This window comes from Macrosteles quadrilineatus, unplaced genomic scaffold (assembly GCF_028750875.1).
Source record: "Macrosteles quadrilineatus isolate MER2022 unplaced genomic scaffold, UCM_ALF_1.0 Scaffold_9__3_contigs__length_116548681, whole genome shotgun sequence".
Taxonomy (NCBI): Eukaryota; Metazoa; Arthropoda; class Insecta; order Hemiptera; family Cicadellidae; genus Macrosteles; species Macrosteles quadrilineatus.
Genome location: NW_026542602.1, coordinates 14,857,073 through 14,874,138, shown reverse-complemented (window position 1 = coordinate 14,874,138; position 17,066 = coordinate 14,857,073). Strand labels below are relative to the sequence as shown.

At 32.8% G+C, this 17,066-nt stretch overlaps 2 protein-coding genes across 2 annotated transcripts; both read right to left on the bottom strand.

Annotated features, from left to right (window-relative positions):
• Positions 1–3,446: 3,446 nt before the first annotated feature.
• LOC129001933 (uncharacterized) lies at positions 3,447–6,948 on the bottom strand. Its single transcript, XM_054429373.1, has 2 exons — positions 6,918–6,948; positions 3,447–3,937 (listed from the first exon to the last, which is right to left on the bottom strand). The coding sequence occupies exons 1-2, from the start codon at positions 6,927–6,929 to the stop codon at positions 3,524–3,526; spliced, it is 426 nt and encodes a 141-aa protein (XP_054285348.1). The 5' UTR covers positions 6,930–6,948; the 3' UTR covers positions 3,447–3,523.
• Positions 6,949–8,821: 1,873 nt separating this feature from the next.
• LOC129002049 (histidine-rich glycoprotein-like) lies at positions 8,822–10,088 on the bottom strand. The gene is made up of 2 exons (XM_054429559.1): positions 10,058–10,088; positions 8,822–9,254 (listed from the first exon to the last, which is right to left on the bottom strand). The coding sequence occupies exons 1-2, from the start codon at positions 10,064–10,066 to the stop codon at positions 8,862–8,864; spliced, it is 402 nt and encodes a 133-aa protein (XP_054285534.1). The 5' UTR covers positions 10,067–10,088; the 3' UTR covers positions 8,822–8,861.
• Positions 10,089–17,066: the final 6,978 nt, after the last annotated feature.

Genomic DNA, 17,066 nt, shown 5'->3' with positions numbered 1-17,066 from the left:
ATTTTAAATCATGTTTTGTTCTTTGTCGATACACTGTTCGGTAAAAAAAATAATTTATTCATTGGTTGGTTGGCCTTGCGCGGTTTTCAGATGTTTAGTTGAGTTATGTTAAGTCTAAAAAGTTTTAAATTAAAATGTAAGTGAATACCATAAACAAAAGCGTTTATTAGTTTTGATAATCAGCACAATTAAACTTATGCCAGAACTCTAGCTTTTCCAAAACTTGTTTCAGAATTTGAAAATAGGAAAGCATAGTTTCATTTGCCTATTTCAAGCTTAACGTTGGCTTTTCAAAAGAAAAATACTGAATGTCCGAGAATATTTTTAAATCCAATATTTCCTCACATATCTAATAAAATCCATTATTCAGTATCAAAGTTTGCTCTCAATGTCCATGACGTGTTGATAAATTACATTTGACGGAACTGGGATGTTTTATAAAACTTATAGACGCAGTGTTTTATAATGTTTCTTTCTGATTACATCTTTAATCAATCGCCTATATTTTTATTGATCAGTATGGAAAGAGATGACGAGAAAAATATTGAGGATTAGGTTTGGTAAAGAAATTTGATAATACATTTTAAACCAATAAATTAATCGATTTGTAAAACTGGTATTTAGTTAGAGTTGTAATAAAAAAAAAACTGTTTCGTTTCATGGAGAGTATTAATCGATTGATGAGCTGTGTGTTGGGATCCAAATCATCAAGTTTTTCTCGGATTGTGTGGGTTTGCATAACAAATTTTGATATGAAATGTTTAAAAAGATAACCACATAGGATTTTTTCATTTAAAGGTATTTATGGATACTTGTAAAACCACTTAACATAGTTTTAAATTACAAACCATTTATTTATAGAACTCAAAATGTTAGGTAATATTGCCATCGTAAATGTAATAGAATGAAAATGGAATGGAATTTACGTTAAGTAGTAAAAGGGCACTTTGAAGAAATATTTACTCTAATACAGAAATACTTACCTCAGTTAATTGGTATTTAACTGAAGCCAATAAACAAAAAATATAAAACACTAATTATTTATTTGTTTCTTTATCCACTCAACAGCACGTTTGTGATCTTGCACAGAAAAAATAATGTAGCTACAACTAGAACTATTGCAAATAAATATTATACTAAAACACGTAGTGTAATGGGTTGGTTATTGTGTTTGTGGCTATTTTTTAATATTACAAAATAAATACTCTCAGCTTTCAAATTTCAGTAGTAATGCCCAAATTAGAGCGTTCAGAGTTCAGCTTAGTCAAATCAAATTTGAGAAGAAGGTGTTGATTATGTGTACACTACACAATCCAGGTGTTAAATCAGCTCATTCTGGTTTCGTGAGAAGAGGATAAATCAACAAAAATGTAGTATGATAAACCTAGTAAAAAATATTGAAGGCATCCCCGCCTGAAATTTATCTACAATGTTAAGTATAGCAACTAACTAAAGCAACCTTGATAAAAGTATTAAAATTGTTATTTTAAACATGAGCAACAATTTTCATTCATGTTTTTAGGATTTAGGTTAAATCCTAAAAACAGTTAGGACACTTAAATGTTAGGGTGGATGGTGTCTCTTCGGAGCCTCTCCCAAAGAACTGTGGAGTACCTCAAGGAAGTGTACTTGGGCCTCTGTTGTTCATTATTTACACTGCTGACATGGGTGAAGAATTATCTCACTGCTCACTGTTTTCGTATGCAGATGATTCGCAACTTCTCTTTTCTTTCAAGCCCACAGATAGCTTGCAAGCACAACAGTTGATAAACCATGATTTGATGAAAATTTCTCACTGGTCGAAGAACCATGGGCTGGCTTTGAATGTTGAGAAGTGCTTGTTATTACATTTCACTAATTCTCACAGCATGCATTCTTTAATTCACAAACACGATCTCAATGTAGTTCTGGAGAACATGATATTAAAGTCTACTGAGACAATTAAAGTTCTTGGTCTCACAATTGACGTGGAGTTAAAATTTTCAAAACAAGTAAAATCAATTGTTCAAAAGGTCATGACTTTGCTCAGGGTGTTTAATAGATTTAGGAAAATACTGGCAGAAGATGTAAAACTACAGATAGTGAATTCTTTGGTAATGCCTGTCATTAATTATGCTTTGCCTGCCTTTGGTTTCAGTCTGTCAATTGAACAAACTAATTTGATAAATCGTTTACAAAACAATGCTTTAAGATTTGTATATGACTTGAGAAAATTTGACCACATATCTTCCTTCAGAAAGCAAAGTGGGATGTTGCCTGTGCAGTCAGAATGTTTGTTAGAGACTGTGGCTATTGTTCATAGGGTCACCAACACTAGCAGACCGACTTATCTGAAAGATAAGTTGAAAAGTAGGAGAGATGTGAGAGATAGGAGTACAAGACAGGATGGCCTGCTGCACTTGCCTCGCGTCCAGTTGGAATATGGTAAAAAGGGATTTTCTTTTTTTGCTCCTCAGAAATACAACCAACTGCCAGAAAATGTAAAAAAACTTAGTTATAAAGCTTTTCGACTGAACTCCAAAAAATGTCTTTTGTAAATATAAGTTAAGGTATTGTTAGTTAATAAGTCATTTATTGGTATTGTAATATTTCTTTTGTTTGTATTGACTTGAGTAGTTTTGAAAAACAGTATTGTTACTGAAAACCGCTTTAAATAAAAGACGTTTTATTATTATTATTATTATTATTATTATGTTATAAGTAAATTAAAAACAACCCTGACTATTATGGCTTCCTACAATTTAATAGATCCTAATCCAGACCATTGGCCACATTTTGTCTCAATCCAAGTCTTTGCCGGCACTGATAGCTTGATTTCACTTTCGATATTTGTCCATAATCATTGTAGCTCGAGGCATATTAACACATTTGTGGTGTTTAACCTACCAACGGCCTGTTATCAAACGACGCAAGCACACTCTCGCAAAACGACGGCCATTGGCTGAATTACAATCGAGGTGATTGCACCTAATGTAGTTGATCAGTGACAGCCCCAATATCAGCCAAATGTTACATCCTGAATGAGCGATTTGGTTAATCTTACCTTGGTACATAGGTTTTTTTAAGCTAACACAATAACTAACTTCAACGATAAATTTACTTTGCCACTGCAACTGTCATCTCTACTTTATGAATTGAAACACATAAATTATCATTGTTCACATTATTTATGGAATATTATGTTTTCAGCTAATTCTGTAATTACATAGCAAGCAGTTACATTTCTGTAATTTACCTTGAGTATAATACTACCTCCCTTACTTTGTATACTTGTGCCATTGCTTATTGAGTTAGTATAAATACTATTTATTTTTATCCATAATTGTCTTTACCGTAAAAATTTACCATTGCATTATTTTACTCAGAATTTTTTCCAGCTTACAGTAAATTCATTGTTTTTAAATTGGGTCTAAATCTAAGAAGAAATTCCAATGAGAACTCACAAATAGAATAACAGATTTCTTTATTTAGTGATCATGTGGTGAAATAAATAACAGATGGGGTGTGAGTCCTGTGGTGTTGTCTAGTAGGAAGGTTTGTACTGGGGTTTGTACTCGGGCTGTCTGTAAGACTGCTCTCCGACCTCAAGCTTGACGTTCTGGTAGCTGGTGGCGCCGCTGGAGTAGTCGCTCTTGTAGGGCTTGTATGCAGGGGCAGGGGCGTAAGCGGGAGCAGGGGCGTAGGCGGGGGCTGGTTTGTAGGGGGCGGGGGCAGGTTTGTATGGAGCGGGGGCGGGTTTGTAAGCAGGTGCGCTGTACACGGGTGCGGGAGCGCTGTATGCAGGGGCAGGCTTGTAGGGTGCGGGGGCAGGTTTGTAGATAGGGGCGGGACCTCCGTGAGCGGGGGCCTTGTAGAAAGCGGAGGCCTTCTCGTTGTGGGGAGACTCGAAGAAGGGGGTGGCGGCGAAGGCGGTGGCAATAGCCAGGGACAAAACAATCTGGAAAAATACAAAACACTGTATTATGAATAAATATCAAGTTATTGTACAAAATTGTATAAGTTAAAAATAACAATACTATATCGTGTTTTTCAATCACATACTTTCAATCGAATGCAGTTATTTATTTAGGATCCATCCATTAATTAGAAGATTGCATTTGTATTGTTGGAAATAATTACAAAAAAGGAATTTACTTTGCGTAAGAAGAAGAGATCATTTCTACTAAATTTGAGAGGATAATAAGTAAGAGAATGAGTTCAACAGTTAGCCTTATTATTAATACCCCTGTAAATGTATAATTATTTTGTTAGGTATCACCACAAACTTATTCGTGATTTACAAATATTTAGACACCACCTATCTCTCATTGGGTAGACGATGTAGATCCGGTAATAAGGTATCCTCGTAATTACACTAAATCAACAATTGCTTCGTACTGTTTGCTTGATAAATGTTTTGTCACATGCACAAAACAATACAATTTTAGGTTATCCAAGCACTCATCAGAAGCAAAGTGTGGCATTTAACCAGACTAGACCACGGTTAAATGAAAAGAAAATTATAAAGACAGCACGGTTCACTTGTTTGTTCAAACCTTGACGAAGGGCTGAATTAAAGGTCAATTAAGAGGCAATGTAATTCAAGATTCAAATACCACATCTACTACTACTAGTAAGTACTAATATTTTGAAATGATTGGGCTTATACATTTTGGGTTTCGCAGACTATTGCTTGTGTTATGAAGACAAATTTTATTGTCCTGTAATAATTATCATGTGCCCCTTATTAATTATACGTTATATACTTATATACGTATTATTATTGTTACTTTATATACTTATTGTACGTATATACTTAAGATCCCCTTTATGATTTTTTTAAATCTAGTGGAGAACTATAGATTTTAATTTATCAAACTGTAATTTAAAAGGATGTAATATTTAGTACTACATGAATCAATGTACTTTAAAACTAGATTTCTCGATTCATAGGTTTGACTGTGTATTGGCTGTTGGACTCTGGGGTGTGTTGGTGTGTTGTACCGGCGAGAGGCCAATGTCAAAATTATGTAACCGGGTTCAGGTCAAGGTTCAGCTGGTTTACCTTGTATCAAGGTCTGATATCTATGTATACTATTAAACTATGAAAACTCCAACTAAATTTATCAAAATATATTGTAACTGTAAGCCGCTGATATACAGTTAATTGTTAATTAAAATGAAAATGTCGATTTATTCTTGATATAATAAAGTTTAATAATTAATTGGGTTATATATTTATTTGCTTTCGTAATAAAGATTTATCCTTTCTTAAATTTATGCAATCAAAAAATTAACTGGAGGTTTGGGGTTGTGCGAAACTAACTACAATCAGGTTAAATGATTATTGTAATAAAATTTGCTATTCTTAATATGCCGTATCAATAAATCGTTTTGGTAATACAAGAAGTTATGGTTCGAATAGTATGCTTTAACCGCAACTTTATCCTTTTAACGTGATCTAATGGTGTCACTTATCATGATATAAAATACCTACACATCATAATCCATAACATCATAAAGTTTTTTAAATGTAACTTAGAAGAATTTGCTTAACTTGTATGAAAGATTATTTCACTGTTTAACAGTTACTGCGACTTCTTCTTCAGATAAATAATATTGCTTGAATGTATTCTTTCCAAATATTCTTTTCTATAGATTACATATTTCGTACTGCTTGATTGATATTTCATTATATTTCTGTACCCTTTTTAAAATTTTGTCGTTTTAACATGTCGTTTTAGTTGGGAACAACTATCAAAGTACAGGGTGATTCTAAATTATTGTTACACTTTTGAAACTCTATTTATGACAAACTATAAACCTATTATCACGGAGTGAGAAACAATTGAAAGAGAAGATTGTAAAGTTTTGTACGACACCACCATAGTTGCAAAATCAGCCTCTACATACTTTTTTTAATTTTAACTACGATTTTATAGTAATTAATAACACACATTATCTTTCCAAATCTCAAAACTACATACTCTATGTTTAATTGTCAAAAGTTTTCGTTAATACTGCTGGGTATCAATTAGTTCTATAATTTACCGTTTATTATTGTTGTCCTCCATTATTGTAAGCTTTTCAACCTTCAAAATTCAAAAAGTGTTCTGTAGGGTTTGGGAGGACTTCAATCATCGAATGTATTTGTGCTGTGAAGCCAGAGTTTTATGGATTTTAAATTGTGTAATTAATTTAAACCCGTAGTTAAAATATAAAAATGTCTGTAAAGGCTACTTTTGCTTCTATTTTTTAACAAAGTTGTGTCAAACTAAACTTTAGAATCTCCTCTTTCAATTGTTTCTCACCCCGCGATGATAGGTTGCATGGTTTTTAATAGATACAGTTTTAAAAGAGTAACAATAATTTAGACTCACTATTGAAGATAAATTTTTGATACGGATGAATTGTATAAATTTTATGATGACTTTCCTTGAATATTTAATTTTACCTAAACTTGTTTCTTAAAAATTCTTTCGTTGAAAGTGTAATAATTAATTTTGTATTCAATATGAGGTGTAGGATTTTATAATCAAAATAGAAGCATTATATTCATTGCATTAATGCATTTTATTCCAATTTATTTTAATATCAGTTCAAATAAAAATGGTACAAGGTTCACTCGAGTATTTAGCTTATTTGGTAAGAAAGGAATGCATATTTTCAAGCTTAAAAGTTTCTTAATTTATGAAAAAATGGGAATTCGAATGGATTAGACCACAGCGTACAACGTACTCCTAACAATTGTTTAGTGATGGATTTATATAAGTATTGCAAACTTTAAAATTATTTCAACCCCAAAAGTACATAAAAGGCATTAAATATTACCCAAAACGAACGAAGACTTGAAATTTATTTTACAGCAAAATTATATCATATTAAAACTTGATTTTTATATAACATTTTAAAATATTTTATAGTGTTTTTTTACTCACCAGGGACTGCATGTTGGTGTGTAGGGTTGCACTGTCGGTACAATGTAGTCAAGTAGTCACCAGAGCCCATATATACCTCCAGCCATGGTCAAGTGTAGGACCTTGGACCAAGCAAGGATTGAGAATCGATCCTTTCTTAAAAACCTGACTCAATTATTTTTGGTGTGGAACCGATAAACTAATTTGCAAGTTTTAATATGTGGGTTAAGGTCTGGTTAAATAGATTAATGCTGAAACTATAAGTGCCTGTGTTTTGAGATGGTGCCTATAGCTGTTTAGAATATGTTTGAGTATTTTATTTGAGTTTACCCTTGAGACTTTTTAAATAAAATTTAGCATCTTCCTCTAAAGAAGCTTTGAGATATGCCATCTTTACGTCCTGGATAATGAGAAGTTATAACAACTGTGAACGTGTAAGCCTCTTTTTACACTGAGAAATTTAGGCTAGCGTCATTTTAGTAACGACATTTAGCACGTCTGGGATGTTTAAGAACGCAAGCGTATTGATTTACAGTGAAACTAAAATGTTTCAGAAACTATTTAAGTACGAGATAATAGAGTGTATTTTTTTGTTTTTGGTTGTAAAAAGAGGTAGGCAAACTCATTAAACATCGAATTCCAGTGAATTTAGCAGCACACTGATCTAACCTTGACCCTATGGCGTATCAAAATGTTTACAGTTTGTTTCTATGGATGTCAAGTGTGGTTATGATATATCCCTAAAGTTGCAGGGTGATCAACTGGACTCGCCTATTTCGGCTCCTAGTTGCAGTTTGTAGCACAAATATTCTCTACCACAAAGGAATTCTCACTAACTCATGGTAGTAAATTATACTTTAATACTTTCTTATGAAATGGTGACCATACAAAGTAGGTTTTTTAAGTCAAGTATGAATGTAGGATGAATGGCACGATCTTGTAGTCTTGTTGTTGTGGACTAAGGCCGACATATTCCTTAATCCTTGGACATAGCTGCTAAAGCATACATCCTATGACAACTAAGGGACTTACAGTTTTCAGTGGAATCCAAACCAAATTTTTGCCGATTACCTAATCCATTTAATTATAGTCAACTGCCTTAGTACACTTAATTTCATTTAAATTAAATGAATTTTAGTTTTACGAAGATGTTAACAACTTTTATAGTAAATTACAAAATTTAAATATTTACTTTTGAGAAGGAAGGTGGCTTAGTTGACTTAAATTAAAAGTTAATGTAAATGAACTTGTTCCTAATAGATAAATTTTCTGGTTGTTTCTACAATAAATACGGATTTGTTTTGATTCAGAAAGGAAGACCAGTTACATTCCATTTAGATTTTACTGGAGCTTAACACTTTGAGATGTATAACATGATAACAAGTGTAATTGATGTAATTAAATATATCGCAATATTTACTGTTCAATGAATTATCGTTTCGACTTTTTAGTTATTATTGTAACGTGACCCGTTACACTCATGAGACCTCCATTTTATTTATCCTTCAGGAATGATAAAAACTGTAAGATTTTCGATCTATTTTGATTGTATTTAACTTTTGATGATTTCATCAAAGTTGATTCCCTGTACAGTCATATAATATTCTATATCCCTATATTAATTCTCTCAACAGGAAGTTAGACCATTACTTAGTAGAACATTGCTACGGGATATACAAGAAATTAAAGGGTTTACTATTTAGTTAAACATTTCACAAAATATTCTAAGAATTAATTACCGGTGAAAAGCGTTATCAAAATGTTATCAAACAATAAAACAACATTTTTTTCGGGTTAAAAGTAATTGACAAAGAATTAGAAACAAATACGGACAAAGGTTTGGTAAACTTGACTCATTGTGTATTGTATTTATAAACAACTATATTGAACTTCTTGAGGGAATTCGAAAATAAACATACACTCAATTAATTGTCACTTAATTTATTCAGTCATTTTCTCAATGTATCAAAGTCCGTGTTCGTGGTGGTGATGGAGAACATTTTCTTCGTGGTGTTCAAATAAATGAATAACGGGTACTTTGATTGGAATCTGATGGCCAAAATGAAGAATAAAATTCTGGTAAGACCTGGCTGGCTCATGGTGTTCTTTATGTCCTTTGTGCTGTTCAAAAATCAGTTCTTGGTGTTCAGATTCATGCTCTCCCAGTTTTTGGTGTTGAAACTCGGACTCGTTGACTTCAAAATGAGGTTGATAAGTTTGTTCATGAAGTTCTACTCTTGGTTCATGATGTTCAAAATGTCCATGTTCAAAATGGAACTCTCTTTCTACTTCTTGAGTCTCATGTTGCTCATGGTGTTCAGCGAACGCAATCGCTGCCAGCATTATGACAACCAAAACCTAGAATTAACAAAGTATTTATTATTACTAGTAAGTAGTGTGGTATACACGATATTACATTGGCCCAAGTAAAAACATATTTAATATAATATCAAATGTAAATGGTAAATAAAACATTGCAAGTTTCCTCAGTTAAATCTCTATTTATGTTTGAGGCATAATAATAAATTACCGAATACAAATTGGTGCCAAATATGTCAAAACTGTTGATTAATTATTTATTTAAATATGTTTGTTTTAAACAAAATAATTATGTCAGCGTAGGACTGTTCTTTGTTGATTGCGCGTACTTATATTTAGTTTAAATGCTTGTGCCGTATCTTTGAATTCATAGAATAATTTATGAAATTAATTTAATATGAAACAAATTTCAAAATTAATTCGACCTCTGGGATCAATATAAGATCAATAAACAATGGTACAAACAATTACTTACAGGAAGTAGTTCATTGTGGATCAAGTGTATTAATCCTATGTTTAGTTCATGCTGCGTATAGAATGGTAAATAGGTTGAACATTTGTGTATATTGTATAGAGTTTACAATCGTTTCATCAAAATACTTTCGAGGGAGTCATTGTTTCAAAACATATTTCTGTGTTAGCATTAAAATACCAATTAGGGCTAAGTATTTAAGTTATTTATTGTAACAGACTCGTTTTACAACGTTTTAGAAAAGAAGATAGCGAACAGTAATTGAGCTGCCTTTTTTATCCTGCTAAAAAGTATCAGTTTGTGAAAACTATTTGCTTACTACTTTATTTTGACTCATATCCAAATTATTCTGGGATAGTTGATTACTTACTGGTTTCATGATGATAAGTGTACAAGATGGAGAAGAGTGAACTACTGATCATTGTTGTGGGAGAAGCCATATATACATGTCTCGGCTACGGTTGGCTGGTATATCTTAGCCACTCGGAATTCCTAAATTAGTTTCAAATTGACACGAATATCATACGGAAATAATGCGCTTGTGTTTGCTATAGTTGTTATAACACATGAAGATATGAAATATGTGTGTATCAAATATGAAAATAACTAGCTGTTCAACGTCGGCTTTGTCCGACATAGATTTGCGTTTTATTACTACTACAGTACTATAGTACAATGAACCCGTTGAAACAGCGACTTCGCTAAAGGCTGAAATGACCGTTTGCATTAAATTTACGTTATTACATTATTAGAAGTTTTGGAAGAGACCGTGGCAAAAGGGTGCAACTTATCATTGCGGAGATAGAGTACTGTAGTCTGTTTTGTCATGAGCAAAATTTTAAACAAAATATCGCATCATCTTTTATGGTCTTGTCTAGGTCAAAATCTGTTTAACATTGGCTGAGTGGCTGAGTAGGCAGGTTTGCTATAATTTATCCCTGTATTAAATTGTATCGAAATCTGTAACTTTTTTTCTACAGTTTGGCTAATTGTAATAGCTAAATAATATGAAAGCAAAGTTTTAGGATAGAAAATGTCCAATGTTTTTTTTTTATATACGGATTTTATTCTGTATGTATTTATGAAGTGCGTAAACTGGAATTGCCTTGTTTTGAGGCGCAAACATGAGGAAAAAGTCAATTTTCACAGTTTTGACTTAAAACTAATTTTACTCAAAACCCGTTTTAGAAAGAAAAAAAAACTTAGATACTTTGTTGTTATAATTATAATGAAAGGATGTAGATAATTTGATTCCTCAATACCAATTTTCCATCAGATTTCAGATCCAGGCCTTGGTTCAGCTTATACAGACCAAAATACTCATACAAAGGCTTGCATAGTAGAATTTCACTGGAAATTGCCATCTTTCTCCCTAAGCCCTCCTTAAACTTCGAATGTTGTCTTATTTCACTTCTACACCATACACATGTACCCCCTATCCCAAACTTGGTCATCTAGTCGTATATTTTGTGAGATATAGTAATCATCTGGAAGTCAGTGGTATTTGCCTTTTATAAGTATAGAGAAAACTTAAATTTCAAACTCTTTTTCAAAATCATTACGGTGGTGTTAATATTTATGATTATTAAGTAGGCTATGCATCTTTTTCCATTAATAATCTATTTCAATAATAGTTTTGTAAATAGTATGCATAAATCTGAATTTAACATAGTAGTAAACGTCTTAAATTGTTTTTAAATATGTTATACGTGTATTCCAATTTTTAGATGTGTTAATTAAAGAATAAGGATAGTCCTCTTTTATTCGCATAATTCTTTTGACTAGTATTATCGAAACAAAAGCAAAGATTAGACCTATTCTTTTATAAATGTTTTTCAACTAAAGACAATGTTATTGGTAGTCCATGTTATTCCAATTTATGTAACGTTTTAAGGTTTATTATTTACTATTTTGACCGACCATTGAACACAGTATTGCAAATAAGTAACAAAATATTTATCCAACAAGGAAAAACTGTCTAAATTTCTTAAACATCAAAAACATTATTTATAACTATTAAACGAAACGAATCGAAAAAACACCTTCAAATTTTATGAATGGATTAAGCTAAAAACCGGCAATTCAAGACGCATTGCATCGTTTCACTTTCACTGTATTTTAATCTCGGTTATCAGAAGGGTCAGAGACCAACCAATTTATACTAAGCAACCAGTGGTGGAAGTACCCACATTATCTATTTTTTTGCAAAATATACATTTAATTTAGTACATTAGTTTACTTAATAAACCATATATTCAAAACGAGTGTAAAATTATTCGCCATTACATGAATTTAATATTTTCAGAGTATTAAACATATTGAATATTTATGCCTATTTTCCATATTTTGCATTGTCTCACACAAACTAGACTGAACAAAGTACCTTAGAATTTAGGACACTAGAAGGTATAGCAATTTTCTTATAAGATAGAACATAGTGAAATACACCGTTTATAGGGTATAGTTGAAATTATTAGTTTTAGGTACTTCGACAATCTATTTGACATTAAAATTCCGTAGTTAGGAGTAATTTAAATCTTCAGTTTACATAACAGTTTAGTTGTTACTGACTATCTCACTCTGATGATTGATCAATTCAACGCCGTTTTCATTCTTAAACTGGCTACAACTTGAAAATTGGATTTTGATGTATTCTAATCAAAATCTCCTAGCCAAAGCCACTACCAAAACGGTAGCGGTCGAACGACTCCTCGTTTCCAAGTTTACAACTGGTCCGAGCTCGTTTGCCAGTCGTCCAATCAGTCAATGTCGCTAATTTGGTTAAATTATAGTCGTAGTGTGGCGCCATTATGGCCTCATGTTAGTGGAAAATTTTACAGTTATCTATCAGTGAGGCTGTGGACGATGTTTGTGTTATATAAACAGTTTTTAACTAATCAAAATGCAAAACACAGGTGGGACGGGTTATATTAACCATTCAGATGGCAGCGTATGTTTTTTTGAATCTTGCACATAATATTTTCCAGCTTGAGTTGTGTGGCAGAAAGTACAAGATTTGAAAAAAAACACGAACAAAGAATGGGTGTTAGTTTAAATTTATTTGAACTGGATCTATTGTATGCACACTGTACAGTATTATGAGTTAACTACTCTGTTGGAATGGTCGGACTCGGACTGCAGGACTTAAGGTCTAGGATTAATACCTTATTAATTATTAATGCCATTTTGATATGGGACGAAACCACAACCAAGAAACTCCGCCTTAAAATGTATGTCACCTATCGAGTGAAGATGCAACTACTTTGCCGGTACTAGATATCTCACGCTACGAAACCTTTTCTATAAATACGTGTAAGGCCTATGTTTTCCCAAATTTAATTCATTAACCATTTAAGACAGCTAAGTTAGTAAAAAACATTCCTAATTGACTAATAATTAGGACAAGAGTTTACTTTTCATGATTTTTCAAATTAAATCTTACCTATTATGGTTCAACTTTTATTGTAATTTTGACTATGATTAGACCTATACGCACCATTCTTATGTTACAGTAGCTGTCACCTATTTTGTAATGAAAATGTATGTAGTTGAATTAAGCCACCGACAGAGTGTACTGATTTAAAAACTAATTCTTATACAGTAGAATATGCCACATTTGTACTAAGTTGTACCAAGTTTATGGGACAGAAACAAAATCCTGTACTACAAAAATGGCCAACGTCACAAATTTGGCCGACTGGTGATAGCATTTAAGAGTCGCATTTATTAATATATTTTCCATACATTTTACTGTATTTTAAGGTTCCACGATTCGTTGCTTAATTTAAACATTTATGGGGTGCCTTGTGTAGCTTTCTTACTGACTATGGCCATCTTATTGGTTGGTCAGTAAACGATTGAAATACCAAAGACAACGGACAAATGGTTCGATTTCGAATTATGTTTAAGCTAATGTACTTTTCTGATAGTTAAAGTGGTGTCACTCTGATTCGTAGAGTGGGTGTATAATGACCCATCTTGATCTATTAACCTCCAAGACCACTTCCACATTAAATAAGTTCTCGGTATCACCGGCAATTACGATGTTTTTCCCACGTCGTTGCAAGGAAGGTCTAGCATCACAGGAGGTGAAGTGATTCATTCTCGTCAGTTTATATGTATTTTGTGAGTTGTCCATAACGAGGTGGCAGTCCTTGTTCCTTTCGCTACTTGCCAATGTCGAGTCAACAAGTAGGTTAGGCGGGTAAAATATCTGTCGCGGATCAAACAATACCAGCACTACAAGTACAATAACTGTACTAACAGTACAATATTTTCTACGATTAGTGTACAACGATGTTTGTACAACGATCGTAAGACAAAAATCTTCCGTCCAATAGCTGTAACAGGTAAAGATCTCCTATCAATATTATACGAATGTGATTGCTGTACAATCATTGTACTACGAGTGAAATATTTTGTACAATCAGTGTAATACCAGTACAATACAAACACTATAATTCAAATAAGGTTCGATGCACAACCCTTGTACTAAGAATACAATCTTTGGTAAGATCAATGGGTAAGATAAGATAATGGAAAATAATCCGTAAAGTAACAGTGCTTTTAGTGCACTACATTGTACCTAGGTTAGGTGAAAGTACAATTGTTACTTAATTTTTTTAATATCTATGTATAATCTTCGACCACAGGAACAAGATATCTTATAATCACTGTAAAACGAGAACTATGTTTTTTTTATTATTTTTTTATCAATGCAACCTTATGAAATTGTCTGTAGCACACTATTGGCGTTTAAGGCTTGTAGGCCTACATAGATTTGATTGGTAGCATACTATTTACCTAGCAACAGGAATCATGAAATATCTATTTATCCATTCTTTCTATAATTAACAGGGGAAAATACACGCTATTAAGTGTGAAACTTAGTCCAAAAACTGTGGCAAAAGTAATCATTAATCGATCAAAAGTAGAACACCGTGGTTCAAACATGAACAACGATATCAAAATAGGCCCTAATATTACATTACTTCGTTAATCCCCGGTACATAATTTTCTTAAACAATAAATATCAACATCATATATTGATTGTGTCTTTATTAACTATTAAGGTAATCTCGTGTGCTGGCAATACACCATTCTTGACCTAATAAAATTAGTCTAACACACCACTACCATGTGACCTCATTATAGGAAGTAACGCCATGAATTAATTCACAACATGTAGTCAGTTAGCAGACCTTGTCGTTGTCGTTGCCTTCACATTTGTCGCAAATTACTGCTTCATCGGAAGACAACATTACCGTGATTGTCGCGCATTGGAATATTTCCGCGCCAAAATGACTGCTTGTCAACGAAATCAGCAGTGTTTAGGCGGGTGTCCTCACCTGTTGCAACTATAATTGATACTCCGTGTCGATTATAGTATCAGATTAGGCCAAGGTTTAGGGTAATGCAGTTTTCAGTGGAATTGTACAGGGTAAAAAGATGTATCCAGAGCAAAAAAGGTATTCAAATAATGTTTAAAGAATTCTGTTAATATAATTTTACATAATCATTAGACAAAAGTTTCGGAATGTAAAACTTATGGTACTATTTGGAATAATCTATTGACTCAAATCTAAATGTCTATTGATTGAATTAGTAATAAATCTGAGATTTGCAATAGCAAATATTATTAGCTGGATTTGTACTATAAAAAGTATAATTTTAGTATGAGAAAGGATTTTAAAACACTCAGTAAAACATTGTTCGTATTGTGCATCTGATGGATTCATTTATTCACAAAGATGAAATTATTTAATTTTAACCACCCAAAGTTAAAAGAATTAGAACAATAACGGATTTTGTGACTGATGGTTAAGGTCGGTTTTAAGTTATCTTATGTACTAGTATCCAACTGTAAATTGCTTGTGAAATATCCTTAGCACAAAACCTCAACAAGACGAATGCGACCTCTATAAGACGAATTGTCATGATCTTAACCTTCATAGTACGTAGTTTTAAAAACAAACGGAAGCTTGTCTCAACATGAAACCTCGCCCATCACTCTTCCTTCCTCAGTCATTGTCTCAGAGCGAGGAGAAGCCTCTATAAGACGAAATACGGCAGTATTAAACCTCGATAAATCGAACCTATTTATTAAGAATACCTCGTTAGTACAAGTTTTCCCCTACTCTTTGAAATTCGTCTTATAGAGGTTCGACCGTAGCATGACAGTTGTACATGATTAAAGAGCTTTAAATTGAAACTAAAGGTACGTACAGAGGTGAATAGATTGAATGAGAATCAAATGATACAGTTCAAATTTTGTTTAACTTTTCCAGCGTGTTTAACCAAATTAGTATCGAAGGCATAAGCGGTAAACTGATTCATTGTGTGATTCTAGAACAATCACTCTAAAGGTCAAAATTCATTGGTATCTGAGCTAAAAACATAGAACAAGTGATGGAAACATAAGTTTAGCTCAAAGCAAAAACCTAGCCGACTTTTGGAGGTAGTCAGGTAATTGACTAGTTTGACTCGTGGGGTCACGAATATGACCTTGGAGTGGAGGTCAATGATGTGCCTCTGGACTAGGGAAGGTCTCGAACCTAGGCTGACGTGACTGAATCATTACGATGAGATGAGAAGCTACTAGGAACACATTTTCGGAAATAATGTTCTAAACAAATGAAAATCATCTTGAAACATAGACATTTATCTCATCAATCAAGATCGCCTCTCGATATTTAACTTTGTACTGTTTTGGCTCACTAACCGTGGATAAAAAGTTTGTTAAAACGGTCTCATTTTCTATTAACATTAAATGTGTGTAGTATTCAACAGTAGGATAAGTGAATTTTCCTGTCAGTTGGCAGCAAAAAAGAACTATAATTATTATACCTTTTTATTTAAAATACAGTGTGTAAATTAAGTCTTGAAACAAATCTGTATTTTTAAAACAGTAATAGATAGAAATATTCTGTGTATAGCATTGATTCTTAACACAGGTTCCTCTATTTTTTACACCAAAAAAATTGTATAACCCCCCTAACAGGGTAAGGGGTAGGGGGTGACTTATTTTTTTTCAAATAGCAACCCCTATTGAGTGACCCCTTATTTTGAAGGGCGTGTCAAAAGTAATATAAATATCTCAACCCTAGCCAAAATGGCGGGCATTTCAAAATGGGTGATTTTTCACATTAAATCAAATTTTTTAATACCCACCATTTAGGCTAGGGATGAAATATCTACCTCGGGTTTGCATCATTGTATTTCTTTTGACAACCCCTGCAAAATGAGGGGTCACTCAATAGGGGTTGTTACTAAACAAATATATTACCGCTATCCCCTACCCTGTTAAAGGGGTTAAAATATATTGTTGATTAAAAAAATGCAAAGCCAATGTTAACAATCAATTCCACAAAAAGAATATT